This window comes from Oryctolagus cuniculus, chromosome 11, assembly GCF_964237555.1.
Source record: "Oryctolagus cuniculus chromosome 11, mOryCun1.1, whole genome shotgun sequence".
In the NCBI taxonomy this organism is placed as follows: Eukaryota; Metazoa; Chordata; class Mammalia; order Lagomorpha; family Leporidae; genus Oryctolagus; species Oryctolagus cuniculus.
Window position 1 is genome coordinate 4,691,549 of NC_091442.1, and position 17,091 is coordinate 4,708,639.

At 59.0% G+C, this 17,091-nt stretch overlaps 1 protein-coding gene across 1 annotated transcript; it reads right to left on the minus strand.

Moving 5' to 3' along the window:
* Positions 1 to 506: 506 nt before the first annotated feature.
* LOC138844254 (serine-aspartate repeat-containing protein F-like) lies at positions 507 to 13,548 on the minus strand. The gene is made up of 4 exons (XM_070051555.1): positions 13,467 to 13,548; positions 13,161 to 13,236; positions 1,256 to 3,854; positions 507 to 593 (listed from the first exon to the last, which is right to left on the minus strand). Exons 1-4 carry the CDS (start codon positions 13,546 to 13,548, stop codon positions 507 to 509), a joined length of 2,844 nt encoding a protein of 947 aa, XP_069907656.1.
* Between the last annotated feature and the right edge of the window lie 3,543 nt (positions 13,549 to 17,091).

Here is a 17,091-nt window from a genome sequence, read left to right on the forward strand (position 1 = left end):
CCTCTCTCTCGTTGAGGCCCCCTCTGTCTTCCCAGGGAAGACCCCGTGGCACGTCAGCACTGTTTTACCCCCACCACCAGCAGCATCCAGGTGACGCAGGCCAGAGGCGACACTGGAGTGGCGGGGACTGTGGCAAACTGCAGAAGCCACGCCCGGTCTGAAGGGGCTGCCACCGCTCAGAGCCAGCCCCTGCTTCACTCCCCAAGTGGCTGCAACGGGCGGAAGCCAGGAGCCGGGAACGCCATCGGGGCCTCCAGGTGGGTGCAGGGGCCCCAGCATGTGGGCCGTCTTCTGCGGCCTCCCCAGGCGCATGCGCAGGGAGCAGGACTGGCAGCGCAGTGGCCGGGGTTCTGCTACCGGACGCCAGCAGCGCCAGAGGCAGCGTAACCCTGCAGTGCCGCGACGCTACCCTGACTGCTGGGTTCTTTTTAAGAGAACCTGGAATCTAGATTTTTTTTTTTTTTTTTTTTTTTTTTTTGCAGGGGGTGTAAAAACTTAGACCATTATCAGGCCAAACACAGCAGAGCCCGAGGGCCGCGGGTCCCCAGGCCCTGCTCTCTTGGGCTGAGCGCCTTAAAGGGGAACACCTCCACCTCGGGACACAGAGCAGGGGTGAGGGAGTCCGTGCTCCAGGAGATAATTTTTACAAAAGATTTATTTATTTATTTACTTATTTGAAAGGTAGCACTACAGAGATGGACAGAAAGAGAGAGAGAGAGAGTCAGTCTTCCGTCTGTTGGGTTACTCTCCAAATGGCCACAATGGCCAGGTTGAAGCCAGGACCCGGGAGCTTCATCCGGGTCTCCCACACGGGCATGGGGGCCCACGCGCTGGGGCCACCTTCCACTGCTTTCCCAGATGCATAGCAGGGAGCTGGATCAGAAGTGGAGCAGCCGGGACTTGAATTAGCATCTCTATGGGATGTCAGCTTCGCAGGCAGCAGCTTAACCCACTGCACCACAGCGCCAAGCCCCCAGGAAGGACATTTTTTAATACAAGGATCCTTTTTTGGGAGGAGGGAGTAATTTCACTGGTAGAAACTTTAAATCATTTCCATATTAATACAGACACCTGCAGAGCTGAGTAGAAAAGCCAAACATGAAGAAAACAGGCTGTGAAGGAATGCTGCTCTCGGAGCAGGTGTCCTGGGACCCTCGCTGGCCCCAGCGGGAAGCCCCTTTTCTCTCTGGAGTGTCAGCCAGAGGGGCTGAGAAAACAGAGTGGCTTGGCGTTCCCATCTGTGAACTGGGTCTACTAACTGCAGCAACTCATGGGGCCGCTGAGAGCCATCGACGAGATCACAACACTCGAGAAACTGCTGGCGCAGGCGAGTCCCCGGCAGACGGCAGCTGCGACCGCTGTCACTGTCACTGTCACCGTCACTGTCACTATCATTGTCACTGTCACTGTCATTGTCACTGTCACTGTCATTGTCACTATCATTGTCAATGTCACTGTCATTGTCACTGTCACTGTCATTGTCACTGTCACTATCATTGTCACAATCACTGTCATTGTCGTCAATGTCACTGTCATTGTCACTGTCGTCGTTGTCATTGTCACCGTCACTATCATTGTCATTGTCAATGTCACTATCATTGTCATTGTCACTGTCATTGTCACTGTCGTTGTTGTCACTATCATTGTCACTGTCATTGTCACTATCACTGTCACTATCATTGTCACTGTCACTGTCACCGTCACTGTCACTATCATTGTCACTGTCACTGTCATTGTCACTGTCACTGTCATTGTCACTATCATTGTCAATGTCACTGTCACTGTCATTGTCACTGTCACTATCATTGTCATTGTCACTGTCACTATCATTGTCACAATCACTGTCATTGTCGTCAATGTCACTATCATTGTCACTATCATTGTCACTGTCATCGTTGTCACCGTCACTGTCATTGTCACCGTCACTGTCATTGTCAATGTCACTATCATTGTTATTGTCACTGTCGTTGTCACTATCATTGTCACTATCATTGTCACTGTCATCGTTGTCACTGTCACTGTCATTGTCACTGTCACTGTCATTGTCACTGTCACTATCATTGTCACTGTCATTGTCAATGTCACTGTCACTATCATTGTCACTATCACTGTCATTGTCACTGTCATTGTCACTGTCATCCTTGTCACTGTCACTGTCATTGTCACTGTCATTGTCACTGTCATTGTCACTGTCATTGTCAATGTCACTGTCACTGTCATTGTCACTGTCACTGTCACTATCACTGTCACTGTTATTGTCACTGTCACTGTCACTGTCATTGTCACTATCACTGTCACTATCACTGTCACTGTCATTGTCACTATCACTGTCACTATCACTGTCACTGTTATTGTCACTGTCACTGTCACTGTCACTATCACTGTCACTGTCATTGTCACTGTCACTATCATTGTCATTGTCACTGTCATTGTCACTGTCACTATCATTGTCACAATCACTGTCATTGTCGTCAATGTCACTATCATTGTCACTGTCACTATCATTGTCACAATCACTGTCATTGTCGTCACTGTCACTGTCATTGTCACTGTCGTCATTGTCATTGTCACCGTCACTATCATTGTCATTGTCAATGTCACTATCATTGTCATTGTCACTATCATTGTCACTGTCGTTGTTGTCACTATCACTGTCACTGTTATTGTCACTGTCACTGTCACTGTCACTGTCATTGTCACTGTCGTTGTTGTCACTGTCACTGTCACTGTCACTATCACTGTCACTGTCATTGTCACTATCACTGTCACTGTCATTGTCACTATCACTGTCACTGTCACTGTCACTATCACTGTCACTGTTATTGTCACTGTCACTGTCACTGTCATTGTCACTATCACTGTCACTATCACTGTCACTGTCATTGTCACTATCACTGTCACTATCACTGTCACTGTTATTGTCACTGTCACTGTCACTGTCACTATCACTGTCACTGTCATTGTCACTGTCACTATCATTGTCATTGTCACTGTCATTGTCACTGTCACTATCATTGTCACAATCACTGTCATTGTCGTCAATGTCACTATCATTGTCACTGTCACTATCATTGTCACAATCACTGTCATTGTCGTCACTGTCACTGTCATTGTCACTGTCGTCGTTGTCATTGTCACCGTCACTATCATTGTCATTGTCAATGTCACTATCATTGTCATTGTCACTATCATTGTCACTGTCGTTGTTGTCACTATCACTGTCACTGTTATTGTCACTGTCACTGTCACTGTCACTGTCATTGTCACTGTCGTTGTTGTCACTGTCACTGTCACTGTCACTATCACTGTCACTGTCATTGTCACTATCACTGTCACTGTCATTGTCACTATCACTGTCACTGTCACTGTCACTATCACTGTCACTGTTATTGTCACTGTCACTGTCACTGTCATTGTCACTATCACTGTCACTATCACTGTCACTGTCATTGTCACTATCACTGTCACTATCACTGTCACTGTTATTGTCACTGTCACTGTCACTGTCACTATCACTGTCACTGTCATTGTCACTGTCACTATCATTGTCATTGTCACTGTCATTGTCACTGTCACTATCATTGTCACAATCACTGTCATTGTCGTCAATGTCACTATCATTGTCACTGTCACTATCATTGTCACAATCACTGTCATTGTCGTCACTGTCACTGTCATTGTCACTGTCGTCGTTGTCATTGTCACCGTCACTATCATTGTCATTGTCAATGTCACTATCATTGTCATTGTCACTATCATTGTCACTGTCGTTGTTGTCACTATCACTGTCACTGTTATTGTCACTGTCACTGTCACTGTCACTGTCATTGTCACTGTCGTTGTTGTCACTGTCACTGTCACTGTCACTATCACTGTCACTGTCATTGTCACTATCACTGTCACTGTCATTGTCACTGTCATTGTCAATGTCACTGTCACTGTCATTGTTGTCACTGTCATTGTCACTATCACTGTCACTATCACTGTCACTATCACTGTCACTATCACTGTCACTATCATTGTCACTGTCATTGTCAATGTCACTGTCACTGTCATTGTTGTCACTGTCATTGTCACTATCACTGTCACTATCACTGTCACTATCACTGTCACTATCACTGTCACTATCACTGTCACTGTTATTGTCACTGTCACTGTCACTGTCATACCTCAGAAGCGGGTGAGGAGGCTCCCCAGACACAACGCTGGTCACAGAGGCACACGGGCCTGCCGGCGTTCCCCACATCTGGCCCCTCCGGCTCAGGCTGACCCCTCCTCCCGCTGCTGCTCTGAGGCCCCTTGGCCCCCCTGGTGTCAGTGCTGGTGGCCCTGAGTGGCCGTCCGGGTCAGGCTCTCTGCTGCCGCCTGAGCAGCTCCAGTGTGACCTCTGCCACCTGCCGCCGCCCACCCCTACAGCCCTCGCCGTGTAGCAGGCACGGCCACGTCCCCTCCCTGTGCCACACCACCGGCCCAGCACCCAGAAATGACCTTGGAGTCCATCACCTGTCTCCATGGCAGACTTCGGAGCCCCACCCACCTCCAACAGCTGCAGGAGCTGTGCCCTGCCGTCTCCCCAGCCCGCCCCTCCTGCAGGAAAACACGGGGCTGAAGGGCGGGGACCAGGTGCCCCTGGGCTGGACAGGAGCAGACATCTTCTATTCGCTGGTCCCTAAGCTACACGCAGACAGCAGCATCTGCACGGCACTAGGAAGACCGCACGGCTGCTGGTACCCGCGGCGTCCCGCGGAGGCTGAGGGCCGCCTGGCTCCTTGGACATCCAGGTGCGCTTCCCACTCTTGCGATTCCGGCTTCCTCCAGGAGGCAGGGCCGCCAGTGGGCACAGCTCCAGGACTCCTTCCCGCTGTGTGTTGACACCCAGTAGGAGCACGTGGGAGCCCGGGGGAGCCCGGGGGATCCTGGGGGACGTAAGAGGATGCTGAATCAGCCTCCCGCCCACGCCACCTGCCTTAGTGGACGTCCTCTCTGCCAGATGTTGATGAGCTTGGGCTACGTGGGGGATCGACGGAGCTGTTACCCACACACTGAAGCAGCGTCCCTGTGGGAAGAGCAGTCTCGGGGCTGGGCTGCAGTCTCCAGTCCAAGCCTGACCTTGCCCCGAGGACGGCCGCGGGCCTAACAGGAGCCCAGGCAGTCACTTGGAGTGTGAGAGCTTGAATGAGCCCGAATCTCGCAAAATATGCATCCCGTTAGCCAGACCGAAGGCCCTCTCTCAGCGATAATACTTCTGCGGTCCGGATGCACTTTTTGCACTCATTTCTGCTGCACAGTCGGCCTGTGATTAACGGAGACCCACATGGGCTCACAGCCGGCCTTGGAGGCGCTGGGCGGGGCCAGGTGGACCGCAAACCAGGGGGTTGCTCCTCCCATTTTGGCCTCCCTCGGGGGGACAGCAGGGCAAGGGAGGTTGGTAAGAGGCTCTCGGGGCCAGGGAGGAGACCATGTGAGCAGGAAGAGAAACAGTCGTTGATCTTGGACAGAAATGGATACCAACGCAGGGGGCTCCAGGCACGCCCCCGACATCCCCCTGCTCCCTGGAGAAGTCTGGAAGATGTGCCCATGAGTGGGAAGGAGCCCCCGGACTCTGGGGTGCCTGCCTGTGCTGTTGTCCACTCGGGCTGGGCTGATGGCCTGAAGGGCCGCAGGGTTTGCACCTGGCGAGGTAGTTGGGACAGCTGCGTGCAGAGGGACGCAGGATTTTCCGTGCAAAGGGCCAGGTGGTCCATGCCTTCAACTCGGAGGCCCAGGCAGCCTCTGCGGCACCTCCTCAATCCTGCCTCGGTGGCCTTGAACAATGTGCAAGCAGAGGGGCGTGGCTGTCCCAATGAAACTTGATTTACGGAAACAGGCAGCGGCCGGGTTAGGTCCACGGGATTTGGGAGGCTGGCCTCGGGCTTCTCCAGCGGGAGCTGAGACCCCACTATTGCAGCAAGCTGACTGCTTTACCCTAAATCAATTCTCCATGCGCACAGTGGGATGCACTTTAATTAGGGGCTACAAGGAACGCAGCCCTCACCGAAGCTGATTTCTGGTGCAAGACATAGCTGCAGGCGGCGACGCTTCACCGTGAGATCTGGGCTCTTCCCCACTCAGTGCTGTCTCGTGCTGTGGGGTCCAGAATGTTCCAGGCTCTGGCCCAGGCTCCTCTGGTTGGTCCCCAGTCCTCGGGTCACAGCTGTGCCCTCTGCACCTTGCAGGCACAGCCTCTCCCGGGGCTCTGCTGGGCCAGCTCGGAGCCGCGGGCGCCTGCTTGGGAAGCCATGGGGACCTGAGCAGGCATTTCTTCTGCACCTGCCCCTCCCTGTTTCCCGTGGTCTGGGGTCTTCAGAGCACCAGGTGGTTCCGTCACTGTCCACTCCCTAACCGGAGTCCTGGGGAAAGGGGCAGTGCGGCCACTTGCATGTCCATCTTTGGTTAGTCGGCTCTTGTCGCAGCGTTAGGCTCGGTGGCTTGGGCCAGCAGGGGCTGATGGTGGCTCTGCCAGTCTAGGCCAGGCCTTCCTTCCATTGGACTTAAGCTTCCGTGATGCGCAGGTCCCTGGGCCCCAGGTAGCCCTGGTCCAGTTAGGAGCTGTTCCGCAAGTCCATGTTCTTCCATCAACAGACAACTGGGGGTTTGCTGGGCACCTGCTCGGTGCCCCACCTCTGGCCAACTCCTCCGTGCAGAGGGAAGCAAAGAGAAAGCCCACACCGAGGTGGCCGCTTCCTGGGGCTGAGAGAGAAGCAGACACACAGAGGAGGCGCCTTGGCACGGCCTCTGCGGGAAATGAATGGGACCATGAGCTGGGGAGCAGCGTGGAGGGGGGAGGGGACGGGTTCTGGGGGAGCAGTCAGGGGAGGGGCCTGGCCTGCAGGGAGCTGGGGTGAGGGGACCCCACAGTCAACGCCCTGAGTGAGCTTGGCTCATCTGCGGCCCCTGGACGGCACTGAGCCTGTGGGATGATGAGCAAGGAGAGTGACAAGCAGGGAGAGATGGGGGCAGGTGAACAAGGGAAAGCCCCAAATTCTGGGGGACAGAGGAGATGTCCAGCGGGACCCCGGGTACTGCACGTCTGGGGAGAGGGCGCACGGTTCTCAGTGCAGCCGCTCACTCATTCTCTCGCTCTCTTTTTGAAGTGTACTGTTTATTTTTTTTAAATATCTATTTGTCTATTTGAGAGGCAGAGTTACAGACAGAGCGGGAGAGACAGAGATAAAGATCTCCCACCCACTGGTTCGCTCCCCAAATGGCTGCAACTGCGGGGGCTGGGCCAGGCTGAAGCCTGGGGCCAGGAGCCAGGAGCTTCCTCCAGGCTCCCATGTGGGTGCACTTGGGCTATCTTCTGCCGCTTTCCCAGGCCATTAGCAGGGAGCTGGATCAGAAGTGGAGCAGCCGGGACTCGAACCAGCACCCATACGGAATGCTGGTGTCCCAGGTGGTGGCTCCATCTTTTAATTGTGCCAGGTTGGGGCTGGTGCTGTGGCATAGCAGGTAAAGCCACCGCCTGCAGTGCTGGCATCCCATATGGGCACTGGTTCGATTCCCGGCTGCTCCACTTCTGATCCAGCTCTCTGCTGTGGCCTGGGAAAGCAGTGGACGATGGCCCAAGTGCTTGGGCCCCTGCACCCATGTGGGAGACCTGGAGGAAGCTCCTGGCTCCTGGCTTCGGATTGGCACAGCTCCAGCCATTGTGGCCAACTGGGGAGTGAACCAGTGGATGGAAGACCTCTCTCTCTCTCTCTCTCTCTCTCTCTCTCTGCCTCTCCTTCTCTCTCTGTGTAACTCTGACTTTCAACTAAATAAATGAATTTTTAACTGTGCCAGGCTCAGTGCTGCACAGGGCTCGAGGGTGTGGGAGTGGGCTTCCTTGGAGGTGAGACCCTCGTCCTCGACTAGAGTGCAGTGACCATTAGGACTCGCTCTACAGAAAATTCCAGCTGCCAACCTCAGATGCAGCCCGGCCTCCAGCAGCTACCAACGGCTTAGGGCCCTTTGCCCTCCCCCAAGGGCTCTTTACTTCTCTATGCAAGAAGGGCTTAACGCACTTCCCTTATGCCATTGTGTGGCCGTGCAGACATGATTAATCAATCACAGCTGCTGCATCATGCAGTTGCCGGGAGCCGGGAGCCTCTGCCAGTTGAGGCCTCTCCCAGGGTGATGTTCAGCTGAGTCTGAAGCCATGGTGATCTCTAAGCATTATTGTCATTATCATTATCATTTGCATTCTATGAAACCACGGTTTTGCGGGCCACCTAGTCCTAGCAGGAGGAAGGCAGCCAGGTCGCGGGGTCTCAGAGAGCCTCCCCAGCAGTTAGGGCCGCCCGGCTCTGTGACTGGCGTGAGGAAGCCCTCCCTGGGAGCTTCAGTTCCGGGGTCAAACCCTCCCCTGCACAGCCCAGCTCCTAAATCACATGTTTCAAATTTCCGTCTCGTTCGGATGCCCTGGTCGGGAGTGGGGGAAGGGTGATTAACTTTTACAACCACGGATGCAAAGACTAGTTCTCTGGGAGCAACTTTCCCATGCGCAAGGCCACGCCCCTGAGAGCCTTTGCAGGGGTGAGGGGCGGGGGTGGGGTCCGTGGGGGGGGGGGCGCTGGGCTCTCGCTGCCATTTCTGCCTTCTCAGCGTGACGGCCCCGCCCGCACGGCCCCCGGCCTCTCTGCCCCTTGCCTGTTTCTCCTCCTGTATCAGCCCCTTACGCCGGCTTCCAGGACGCGCCGTGGGTGCTGCGCCGTGCCCGGTCTGGTCTGGCTCTCCTTCCCCGTCTGCGGCCGCCCTTCCACGCCTCGCCTGCGTTTCTCCACTTTCGCTGCCACCGTCAGTGCTCACGGAGCTGCTCTCTGGGTGTCAGGGGTTTTTTCTCAGAGTTTTCCAGTCATCAGATGCCTCTCGCACCCCTGCTGTGCGTGGCGTGAACAGAGTGGACTTTGATGGTGGCTGCTGCAGGCGCGGGCTCTGCGGACGCTGCAAGCCAGGGACCCGGGGTGCGGCGCTGACTCCTCCCAGCCTCGATCGCCCCTCACGCGGTGCTCCTCTTCCTCCCTAGTAAGAAAAACTCCGAATCTCACTGGAACCCATAAATTACATTTTGTGGTTTTTCTGCAGCCAGGTCATGTGATGGAGTTCTGTTAGAGAGGCATAAACTGGGGGCCGGCACTGTGGCTTAGTGGGTAAAGCCATCACCTGCAGCACCAGCATCCCATATGGGCACTGGTTCGAATCCCGGCTGCTCCACTTCTGATCCAGCTCTCTGCTGTGGCCTGGGAAGGCAGTGGAGGATGGCCCAAGTCCTTGGGCCCCTGCACCCACATGGGAGACCTGGAAGAAGCTCCTGGCTCCTGGCTTTGGATTAGCCCAGCTCTGACCATTGCAGCCAACTGGGGAGTGGACCAGAGGATGGAAGACCTCTCTCTCTCTCTTTGCCTCTCATCTCTCTGTGTAACTCTGACTTTCAAATAAATAAATAATTTAAAAAAAAAAAAAGAGGCATAAACTGAAGCATGCATGCATCTAGAAAGTACCCTTAGAGGAAGGGAGGTGCTTCATCCCTTTCTCTGGCTGGAATCTTATGCAATGGCTGGATCTCCAGCAGCCTTCCTGGATCACGTAGGGAGACCTTGAGTGTGGAGGGTGACCTGGAGCGTGGGGGCTTCATGTGCTAGGGTAATAAGAAGGAGGGCTGGAGGGCCCCCCCCCCAGTCCCAGCTTATCATTGCTGATGTCTGAACTTCAGGATTTTCTTTAAACCACTGAGAGTGGCTTTGTGCCTCTCCTACTGGACTTGATCGTAACTGATCTGCTCATCTAAAGAGATTCTTGTGACAATTAAACAGATTAATGAACAGCTTAACGGCTTGAAAATACTGAGTGAGGAACAGAGTTAGCCCTTGATCGATGGCTGTTATCCTTTTATTTTTCTCTTGTCCCATTTGAGCGGACACCGTTCTCACAAGCTGAGCCGGACTAGGACCTGGAGCCCACGTCCTCCACTCCAGGACCCCACGGAGGCTGCCAGGTGAAGCAGGGGCGCCCAGCTGGGTTTGAACTTCACGGCCACGGTGGGAAGTGCGTGAGGGAAAGCACCCCAGGACTGCACGGACGCGTTCACACCGCGAGCACCTGGGCCGACGCGCGGCTCCCATCTAACTGCGTGCCTGTGTTTTTATTGTTTTTTTTTTTTTCAAGAAATATTTATTTATTTGAAAGACAAAGTTACAGAGGCAGAGAGAGAAAGAGAGAGAGAGAGAGAGAGAGAGAGAGAGAGAGGTCTTCCATCCGCTGGTTCACTCCCCAGATGACCACAACAGTTAGAGCTGTGCTGATCCGAAGCCAGGAGCCAGGAGCCTCTTCCGGGTCTCCCACATGGTGCAGGGGCCCAAGGACTTAGGACACCCCCCACTGCTTTCCCAGGCCACAGCAGAGAGCTGGATCAGAAGTGGAGCAGCCGGGACTGGAACTCACGCCCATGTGGGATGCCGGTGCTGCAGGCGAAGGCTTTACCCACTACGCCACAGCGCCAGCCCCCGTCCTCCCCGTCTTTCCCCACCACTGGTGTTCCAAGGAGCAAGTTCACTCCCTGGGCCATCTCCTGAAGGAAGAGCTGGCAGGATCTGCTGACGACGCGGAAGGGAGTGTGGAGACAGAGACCACGGCTTGAGCAATTTCAAGGTGGGAGCCACAGTGAACTGAGGGCTGGGCTGGGCAAGCGGAGCTCCGAGTACCAACTCTAAAGGAATATCAAGCCGTGGCAGTCGTTTTTCAAGTGTGAACTCAACACCGAGGGTGGATTTCCACCAGTTTCGTCAAAAGCCTTGTTGCCTTACTCTGGGAAGGCCCAGCTTTGTCTGGGGTCCTAGAGCCACGCGGGGCTGTGCGGTTTCTTCTTGCTCTGCAAAGCAGGCTCCCCGAGTTGTACTCAAACCACAGCCGTCTGTGGCCCCTAAAATGCTGGCAAAGGGTGAACCAAACCACCTGCAGAGACGTCTCTGAAGCTTCCGTCCCCCACAGAAGGCAGGGGTGGGCAGGGGTGGGCAGGGAGCGCCGAGCGAGCCGGGTGCGCTTCCGCTCTGCAGGGACGCCCCGGGCCGGGAAGTGCGGCGGCGGCACAGAGAGGACTGAGCCGCGGGAAGTCCTGCTCTGCCCTTCCTGTGCCGGGTCCCAGGGAGGTCCCCGCTCTTACAGCAGCCTGGTGCAGCGGGCGTGGCCTTCCACGCCCCGGGAGCCACCAGCTGTCTCGTGGCGATGCAGGAGGAGTGGCTGCTTCCTGCCTGTGCCTGGGGGGGGGGGTCTCCAGGTCTCCCCGGGGGAGGGGGGAGCAGAGCCGCCTGTCTCCCTGCTGGGCGCCCCCCCCCCGGGGGGGGCTCAGAAACAGGCAGACTCAAAGAAGTCGCCCTCTCAACAGAAGCTGGCCTGCGGTGACGGCGACCAGCAACCTGGCACGCCCCGCCCAACGCTGCAGCCAGCGAGACCCTGTGGAAGCCGAGGCACGGCCCTGACAGGAGCACCCAGGGCTGGGGGGACCGGCCCTTCCTGCCCACGCCAGAACCCAGACGCCCCAGGAAGCCCCAGTCGCGCTTCCTTCTGGGGGGGCGATCTCGGGCGGGGCTCATCTGGGCTTGTGAAGAGGCCGGCGTGAGTGCCCCGTGTGGCTTGCTGCGGGCTGAGCATCCGTCTCCCGGCACGCGCGCGTGGAAGTCCCAGGCCCCAGCGTGGTGGCCTAAGCAGGGGGGACGCCGGGCGGCACGAGGTCACGAGGGTGCAGCCCTCCCCAGACGCCAGCTGATCTTGGAAGTGTGGACGGGCGTTTCCGGCGTGGGCGTCCACACCTGCTCTGTGCTGCTCCGTCACAGCGGCCAGGACGGACGAGGGCGCTTCTACCCAAAGGCCACTGGAGTCTCCGGGGTGGGCGGCACCAGACACGCTGCCGTGGGACATCCACAGCCTCCGCCGTCGTCCTTGCGCCCTGAGAGCTTCCCTGACCGCCCCCCCAGGCTCAGGGAGGGGTGTGTGGGAGCCCATCGCCCCCAGCAGTGATGGGACCCTGCTGGCCCCCGAGTGGCTGTGGGGTCGCCTCCAGGGCCAGCCTCCTCCTGGCCCAAAAGCTGAGCGTTTGTAGCAAGGCCCGTCCTCAGGCCCCACCCATCCCACTCGATGACACCTGCAGGGGTGCGGTGGGGGCAGGGTTGCCAGGGGCAGGGTACAGGCAGGGGCTGGGGGAGGACGTGCGGCCTGAGGGAGCCCTGTTTACACAGTGGGGTGCAGGACAAGCTGTCCCTCAGCCCTGGGGCCTGGGCTTAAACTTGGGGAGTCCCAGGCTTTTCCCAGGAGGAGGGCGTAATCTCTTCCCGGGCAGGGCCAAAGCCCTCGTCAGAGCCGCCGGGTGAGGCCGGCACCTCGGCTGGGGTTCACGGCCAGGTGAAGGCTCAGACAGCCCAGGCTGCCCTGGCCAGCGGCAAGCAGCCGAGGGAGATGCAGGCTCAGCCTGTCACCAGGGCCAGCACCACCCCCACTCCACAGGGCCACCGCCACCTGCACCACGCAAGGTCGCCAGCACCGCCAGCAGCATCTGAGCAGCCCAAACACCAACCCCACCGGTGTCACCACCGCCATCACCAAACCTGAACAACGCCGTCGCCATCAGCCCGTAGCACCCAGGCTGTCCAACATCACCAGCAAACAGCAGATGCACTGTGCCACCGCCATTGCCATCGCCATCCCCACCACCGCAACCACGTAGAAACCCACCTCCAGTCACTGCCCCCAGCCTGGCAGTGCCAACTGCTGGCCTCCCTCGCCCGGCCGCCAGGCTGGTCTCCTCCCCAAGGCCAAAGGTGCCCCCGGGGTGACCCGGTCCCTCTGAAGCGAGGCCCCCTGCACAGGCCACGGCTGTCGGGGAGCTGCCTGCTCCCACGCCCCTCGCCGCCCTCACACCCCGCCGCCGGCCCCTTCCCGCACAGGTGCCTTGGCTTTGCCTCTGCGAGTCCTCATGCTGCAGGATTGCTGACCGGGCCTGAGACCTCCCCGAGCCTTCGCTGCCTGCCCAGGCCCCACTGACACCTTTACAGCAGTCACACACTTGACACCCTGCAGTGGGGGAAAGCCTGGGGCCAGGGGCCCGGCTCTGCTCTGACCTGTGCTCCCAGCCCTGCACCTGCCAGCCTTACCGGGCCCCGTGGAGCCTTGAAATCTGCAGGCCCAGCTCGGGGCCAGGAGCTGGGGCTTCCGTCGGCATCGCCAGGCCTGCCGGAGTGGTGAAGGGCTCACGCGGAGGAGCGAGCTCCATGCCTGTGGGTGGAAACCGGCTACGCGCACCTGCGGTCCTTCCACGCGACGCGGCGTCCCCTGTGCCACAGCACAGGTGGCCCTGGACAGTGAGCACCTAGAGCCCGAGTCACAGAGACAGAAAGCAGAGAGGCGCCTGCAGGGGCCGGGGGAAGGGGGCGCGGGGGCAGGCAGTGTTGGGAGGGCACCGAGTTTTGCAGGGTGAGGAGCGTGCTGTAGACAGGCGGTGGAGGCGTGCAGCAGCGAGAATGTGGCCGGCGTCGCCGACATGGCGGCCGTGGGACAGTGTCTGTTGGGCGTCTATGGCCACAACAACAACAAAAAAATGGAGACAAGCAGCTTAGCACCTGCCGGCCGCGGCTGCAGGGGAGGGGCCCTGAGCCTGGTCCCAGGGGGCCTGAAGCCCCCACCCCCGGGCACTGTGGACCCTGGGCAGCCCTGCTTCCGCTGCTCTTCTGCGTGGGAGTGGGAGAGCCGGGCTCAGGCAGTCCTGGGAGAAGGCGGGCGGGCAGCGGCACCCTCAGCGGGCCACTTGCTCTTGCCCGGAGGCCAGCTTCACTCCGAACTCAGGGCTGCTGCTTGGAGGATGTTCTGGGTCGGGAGGGAGCAGCCCCGCCCTGGAGTCCACACCCCAGGAGGAGCGTCCTGCCTCTGGGTCGGCCACTGGTGGGTGTCGCTCGTGTTGGGAGGCTGAGCCCCGACCTCTGGCTGGGTGGCTTGGGCTCTCCTCCCTGCAGGACGGACGAGCGCTGTTTTCCAGGGTGTGTCTTCTGGACAGGGCTGGGGCTGGAGCCCGGGCGCGGCTCTTCCTCGCCTCCCCTTCCAGATTCTCGAGGTGTGGCTGCACCTGCAGTGACAATCACAGCCAATGCGACCCGGGCGGGCGGGCCGGCCCAGGTGCCTCTTCGCGGGTCCTCCCGGGGACGCAGGGCAGGGGGTGGTCTGAACCCCTCTGCTGGAAGATTCTCGTGCATTCCGAGAAAGAGAGCGGAAGGCATTTGCTCAGATCACAAGCCGCTGAGTGGCCGGGCGGGGGCTGGAACCCAAGCAGCCTGATGCTGGAGCGAGCCCTGCAAACCCCCAGGTCCCTGGGACTCAGGAGCAGGCCCCGGTCCTCCCCGCCTGCCCACGCCTCCACCGTGGCCCCAGAAGGCGAGTGGGCCCTGCGAGGACATGGGCCACCGCGCTGGCTCCCGGCTCCCAGCATTTCACCTCCCGCCCTGCAGAAGGCGTGGTGCTCACTCGGCTTCCCTAGTGCTGCCTCCCAGCTGCCACCGCCGGCTCTGCTGGGACTGGGAGGGGGCTCTGAGATCACCGGGCAGGGCCGGCCCCACGGCTGCAGGCCTCACCCCGAAGCAGCCCGAGGACGCCTCCGTGAGGCTCACGTCCTCACTAAGCCGGGGTGAAGCAGGGGTCAGGTTTTACTGCAAATCTAGAAAGATCCTCGCTGGGCAGGCCAGCCTGGAAACAGCTCTGCGAAAAGGCTCTGTCTGGGCGTTGCGGGCCTTGGGCACAGGAGCGCTGTGACCTGGTGAAGATAAATGGCCCGGCCGAGGAACCCTCTGGCTCAGGGGGCCGTGTGCTGGCCTGGGGGCGGACACCCCTGTGCTGGGGACCGAGCAGCATGGCAGCCTGTCCTGGCGGCACCATGGCAGGAGTGCCCCGCAAAGGCAACCTGGAGGAGGAGGGGGGAGGCAGAGCACGGAGGAAGAATCTTCTGGAATATGGTGATGGCGGAGGCCTCTTTCCTGCCGCCACCTCCTCGGGGTCGATCCTGTCAAATGGGGCCACGTTCCTCCCCAGCCCCTCAGTCTCGCTCTTGGGTCTGTGATGATGCTGCTGTTCTCACCAACAGGGGGCGCTCCTGGGACCTTCTTTGCACTGTGGCTTGGGGTGGGGGAGGTGCTGTCCCTGGAGGCCTGGCACACTTCTGCTCTGTCCCTCAGCCCCTACTTCTGTTGGGGAGCAAGCCCTCAGCCCCCAGCCCCCCAGCCCAAGCCACCACCATTCATGAGCGCCAGGCCCTCGACTTCTCTCTCCAGCTGACCACAGACGCAAGTTCAAGCCCAGCCTTGACCTGGATCGGCAGGACTTTCTAGCTGCCCTGGACGCGCATGAGTGGCCGCGGTTTGCAGTCCCTGCGCTTGTTACGCAGCGGTGCGTGGCGGCTACAGCTCCGCTCCTGGCCGCTCCCTCCTCCCGCCCAGCCCTCTGCTGGCCTTGCGAGCTTCGTCGTCTGTGTCCTGCACTTAGAGCGGGCTGTGTGTCCTCATCTGTAAACCGGGCGTAACAAGGATACCGCCATCATTCCTTCAGTCATTCGACAGCCGGCACTGTGCACCTGCCACCCGCGGTGCTGGGCAGTGGGAGCCCCGGGAGCCCAGCAGGATGAGCCCCTGCCTCTTGGTGTGCAGAGCTCGGTGGCTTCTGGGGCCCGTGGAGAATTAAGACAACGTGCAATCGGGGGACTCCTGGAAAGAGGGGGGACCCTACACTGTAACTGGGGGTCTTCACACGACGGCAGGTGCTTGTTGAGACTCCAGAAGTGTGGCCGGAGTGCTGGTGTAGAAGGCTGAGCCACCACCCGCGAAGCCAGCTTCCCGTGCAGCAGCCGGTTCGAGTCCCGGCTGCTCCACTTCTGATCCAGCTCCCTGCTGATGGGCCTGGGAGGGCAGCAGAGGACAGCCGAGTGTTTGGGTCCCTGCACCCACATGGGAGACCCGGATGAAGCTCCTGGCTCCTGGCTTTGGCCTGGCCCAGCCCTGGCCACTGTGGCCACTTGGGAAGTGAACCAGCAGATTGAACCTCTCTCTCTCTCTCTCTGTCTTTTAAATAAATACAATAAATCTTAAAAAAAAAAAAAAAAAGAAAGAAAGAAGGAAGGAAGCGTAGGACTGTACATTTACTTAGGGGAAGTCTCCCTCAATTTCAAAAACGTTCCTTACACAGCGTCTTCCCTGCCGGCCGCAGCGTGCGGCTTCTCTTCAGGTCGGAGTGGGCAGCCTCACGGGCACTCAGCTCGCGACGCAGAGACGCTGCTCAGAGCAGGTGCCGCCCGCCGCCCTTGGGCTCCCCTGAGGTTTAGGGCGGGGCTTCGCGCTGCTGTGGATCGTCTGTGTGAGGATCTGTCCCTGAGCTGCGGTCACGGAGGACCGCGGGCAGCTCAAGCCTGTGCCTGCAAGCTTCGAAGTGCCCAGAAACCACTGATGTGGGGCCTCTTGGCAAACGCAGGCCGCAGGAAGGGGGCAGGCCAGTCCCTGGCCTCCTGCTGCCCCTTGCGCCTTCTCTGCCAGCCCAGTGTCCAGGGCTCGACCCCGAGCAGGAGCCCCAGGAGGACAGGGCCCATGGGTGGCTCCACTGTGTGTCATGGGTGACTCTGCTGGCCCAGAGCCTCCAGGGATGGAGGGGGTCAAGGTGTGGGGCTTTCCCTCCCGAGAGGCAGAGTGGGGGAGGGAGGGAGAGCGAGGGAGAGAGGGAGAGAGAGAGGGAGAGGGGAGAGAGGGAGAGAGGAGAGACTGGTCCCTGGAGAGAGATGGCGGCGCCGGGGGGTCTCTCCAAAGAGGTGACATCCATAAGTGCCAGCCTGGAGAAGGGACGGAGTCAGCCAGGTGGACATTTGGGGCAGCAGAACCCTGGAGGGCCGGGGTGGCTGCACCCAGCACGTCCCAGACACAGCGTGGCCGGCTGGGGGGAGGGGGAGGCAGGCGGAGACTCGGCAGGGAAGACGGGCTGGGAGGACCTCAGCCCAGGAGTTGGGCTTGCCGTGAGTTGGGGCAAGATGGGAGCCAGGCCGGGGAGGGGCCCCGGCCCTGC